This window comes from Microtus ochrogaster, unplaced genomic scaffold (assembly GCF_000317375.1).
Source record: "Microtus ochrogaster isolate Prairie Vole_2 unplaced genomic scaffold, MicOch1.0 UNK681, whole genome shotgun sequence".
Lineage (NCBI taxonomy): Eukaryota > Metazoa > Chordata > Mammalia > Rodentia > Cricetidae > Microtus > Microtus ochrogaster.
The window spans coordinates 2,595-4,331 of NW_004949779.1; the positions used below are offsets into that span (position 1 = coordinate 2,595).

The 1,737-nt window shown below is 40.8% G+C and overlaps 1 gene segment (V, D, J or C); it reads left to right on the forward strand.

Annotated features, from left to right (window-relative positions):
- Positions 1-1,229: 1,229 nt before the first annotated feature.
- The window catches only part of LOC101983141, a 2,691-nt gene continuing 2,183 nt past the window's right edge, over positions 1,230-1,737 (forward strand). Inside the window, 2 exon segments of the V gene segment in view lie at positions 1,230-1,281; positions 1,445-1,727. Coding sequence covers positions 1,230-1,281; positions 1,445-1,727 — 335 coding nt within the window.

Sequence of the window (1,737 nt, forward strand, 5' to 3'; positions counted from 1 at the left end):
TCCACTGCTCTCTTTTTTCAGTTTTATGTTTATAATTTCCCAAACTCAAAGAAATATAAATTATTCCAATATCATCATTCATCATATCACACACAAACACACATATATATATATGTATATGTGTGTGTGTGTATATATACATATATACATATATATGTATACTTTAAACTAGAAAAAGGAGAAATAACTACTTGAGAAGGAAAACAAATTATGAAAGAATAGAGGGGAGAGGCCTTAATGACCTGGAGCAGGCAGGCATTCATAGCCTGATCTCTATCAGCTGTATTTTCCTGCACAGCACAGTGGAAGAGTTGGACAGAAGCCAAGCGATGGAAAATAAATCAAGGTAGAAACAGGGCAGCACATGTCTTGTTTTTCTTATAACCAACAAAACTCTGTTGGAAATATTTTCTATGTACATGATGATCTTAATAGCAAGAAATTCCTTTTATTCTGTTCACTGCATTGCATGCTGATGTGTCAGTGTAATTTAAGAGTCCTGCCAGGACTTCCTTGTTGGCTCTGTTAATTACAATGAAGGGTGGACATATGCCCAGCAGTAGATGGCCAACACAGAATGAATCCAATAATGTTATTGCATGATATTGCTTAGTGTGAACATATTTTCATCTTAACTGGTCTTTTGTCTGTTTGTATGTATTTTGTGTTTTTAAGCAATTTCAGGTGTGTATGTGTGAGAGAGTTTCTTCTTTGTTTTGTTTTTCTTTTTAAATTCTATTCTGTTTGGGTTCTCTTTGTCTCTTTGGTTTCTAAAAAGAGATAAAAAGAAAGAGCATGGAGTTGGGTGAGTGAGAAGGTCTGAAAGCTCTTGGAAATGATGGAGGAGGAGAGACAACGATCAGAATATACTGTTGAAAAAATTTCAATAAAAAAGTCAAAAATCTTGCTAGGATTCTGCAAGGCTCTCCTTAACCCACTGGAGCTATTAGTCTCACACCAGCCTTCTGCATTTATGAATTCCTTTTCCTCACACATCTTCCCCCAAGCTCCCATATAAGAAGTGTTACATTAGAAATTGAGTGTCCTGGGCTCTACATCATTGTCCTCCACAATCGTGTAGTGGAGGTGGGTGGAGTTTCTTGTTCAGATGAAAGAGGAAGCTCAGTGATTAGGAGAGAACTGCTGTGTGTAATCACAAGGGTGTCTGGTCACAAGACTTGGCACCATCACAGCTGGAGAGAAGACGCCCCAACAATTGGACAGGGACAATGGAGAGGAAACTGGGAGCTGTGCTGGGGATTCTGTGCATGTGGATTTGCTGTAAGTTGTGCTCACCTAAGTTGCTTTAGGGATTCTGCAAAGATGTCAGTGGTGAAGGGGGAATGACCGAAAACAGGTCCTGTGCAGTCATCCTTATGGTGTCTCCTGGGATATTTGATAAAACCCTTCATGAATTCTGAATTACTTTTATGTTTCCAAGCAGGGGTGAGAGGAGTTGAGGTGGAGCAGAGTCCTTCAGCCCTAAGTCTCCAAGAAGGAACAAGTTATGTTCTCACATGCAACTTTTCTACAAGCATGAGAAGTGTGCAGTGGTTCCAGCAGAATTCCAGGGGCAGCCTCATCAGCCTTTTCAACCTGACTCCAGGAACAAAGCAGAATGGGAGGCTAAACTCAACCTTCAACTCTAAGGAGCGCAAGAGCACCCTTCACATCAGAGATGCCCAGCTGGAGGACTCTGGCACCTACTTCTGTGCAGCAGAGGCACAGTGCTTCCAG